General features: G+C 45.7%; 1 protein-coding gene across 1 annotated transcript in view; it reads left to right on the top strand.

Moving 5' to 3' along the window:
• SPAG17 (sperm associated antigen 17) overlaps window positions 1–1,770 on the top strand; it is a gene marked incomplete at its 3' end in the record, with an annotated part of 95,503 nt that overhangs the window by 93,032 nt on the left and 701 nt on the right. The window contains exon 32 of the mRNA XM_015406391.1: window positions 376–567. Coding sequence (XP_015261877.1) covers window positions 376–567 — 192 coding nt within the window. The remainder of the gene's footprint in view (window positions 1–375; window positions 568–1,770) is intronic.

Below are 1,770 nucleotides of genomic sequence, written 5' to 3'. Positions count from 1 at the left end.
AACACTCTGTGTCACACAGTGGCCAGAAATACCAGTGCCATCAGGAGGTCCAGCAGTGGGGCCAGGACATTAGAAGCCCTCCCACTGTTGACCCCCCCCCCAAGCACCAAGAAGACAGAGCATCACTTGCCCCAGAGCATCACTTGCCCCAGAGACTTGTTGAATCTTCCCTTGTTTTTCACAAGTCCAACACGCTGTTGCTGCAGCAACTATGTACTCAAAAATCTTCCAACTCTGCAGACTTCTGAACTGGAAGGCCCAGTGCTTGGATACAGTAGAAGGCACCCGTCCAAGGACTAACCAGAGCCAACCCTGCTTAGCTTCTGAGATCTGATGAGACTGGGCTAGCTAAATCTCCTTTCTTTATTACGGTAGGTGTTGCCCATGAACAAAGGCCACCTCTTCATTGATGAACATTGTACTGCGGTTTACTCACCAGAGGCATTTGACAAAAATGGATGTGAGCTCATTGCCAATAAGGAGGACCACGAGACAGGGAGATACATTATGAAGCATAACTCCAACATTGCCTGCAAGATGACGGATCCTGCAGGAAACATTTTCAAGGTAAAATACTAAACGTTGTAGTCGAGATCATTTGCATGCTTTTTCTTTTCTTTTACAAGCTCGGCTTTACGTTGGAGACGACTTGATGAAAGGGTTTTTGACTGATGAATCAGACAATTTTTTTAACCCTGAGACAAATTTAAATAAGTGTGTATGTGCCCGGAATAATGATACAAGTGAGTTCTTGAGGATACAGTTTCTCTTAAGAATGAGATAACGTATCGATGAGTGAACAAAGGCTACTGCCCCATTTTAAAGAGGAAAGGTCTCGGATAGTCTCTCTCTCTCTCGGTAATCTGGATTATAGATTGTATCCTATCACATCAGATACACTAGAGCCAGAATAGCTCAAAAATGGGAGAGAAAAGGTTACTCGGGACTTTTTTTCTGGGGGAATGTGCCAGAATGGAATTCCGGAACCTCTTCAGCAAAATCCTTTTAAAAATGTTTACAAGCTCATGAGTTCTCAGTATACAGATTGAAAATGTCATTTCCCTCTTGAGAGTTCCGGCACCTCTTTTAAGGAAGGAAGGAAGGAAGGAAGGAAGGAAGGAAGGAAGGAAGGAAGGAAGGAAGGAAGGAAGGAAAGAAAGAGCGAGCCCTGGTTACATTCATCCACTTTATCTACCCCATGCATAATTTTATAAATCTGTACCATCTTCTCCGCCCCCGCCCCTTAAGTCATATTTCCTCTAACTAAAAAGCTCCATACTTCATAGTCTGTCCTTGTAAGGCAGGTGCTCTAACCCCTTAGTCATTTTGGTTAACATTTTTTGCTTCTTTTCTAGCACCACAGTGTCTGTTTTGAGATACAGAGACCGGAACTGTACAGTATGGTGAATGCAGCCCACACCATAGATCTATTCTGCTGCCATTTTGTTTTCTACCAACCAGCCCCATTTCTGATAATCCCCAGCCTTTTTCTCTGCCACCTCACAGTGAGCCAACATCTTCATCGAACTGTCCACCCAGACGCCAAGATGTCTTTCCTGGGCAGTCACTGTCAGATCTTCGACATGGTCTCTGTGCTTCACACCCATGGGATCTAGTGTGCACGCGCTGGATCGATCGGTGCTTTAGCAAGCTCTTTTAATGGATTTTCACGCCCAGTCCCTCGGGCATGCACAGGAACCCCACCGCGCATGCCCAGAGGGGGTGGGCGTAGACATCCCGCCAGTTCCTTTCTTACCGCCGTGTTGAGTA

The sequence above is a fragment of the Gekko japonicus genome, unplaced genomic scaffold (genome assembly GCF_001447785.1).
Source record: "Gekko japonicus isolate JY-2015 unplaced genomic scaffold, Gekko_japonicus_V1.1 scaffold2758, whole genome shotgun sequence".
In the NCBI taxonomy this organism is placed as follows: Eukaryota; Metazoa; Chordata; class Lepidosauria; order Squamata; family Gekkonidae; genus Gekko; species Gekko japonicus.
Note: the sequence above shows the minus strand (reverse complement) of the source record. Positions and strands in the feature narration are given on the sequence as shown.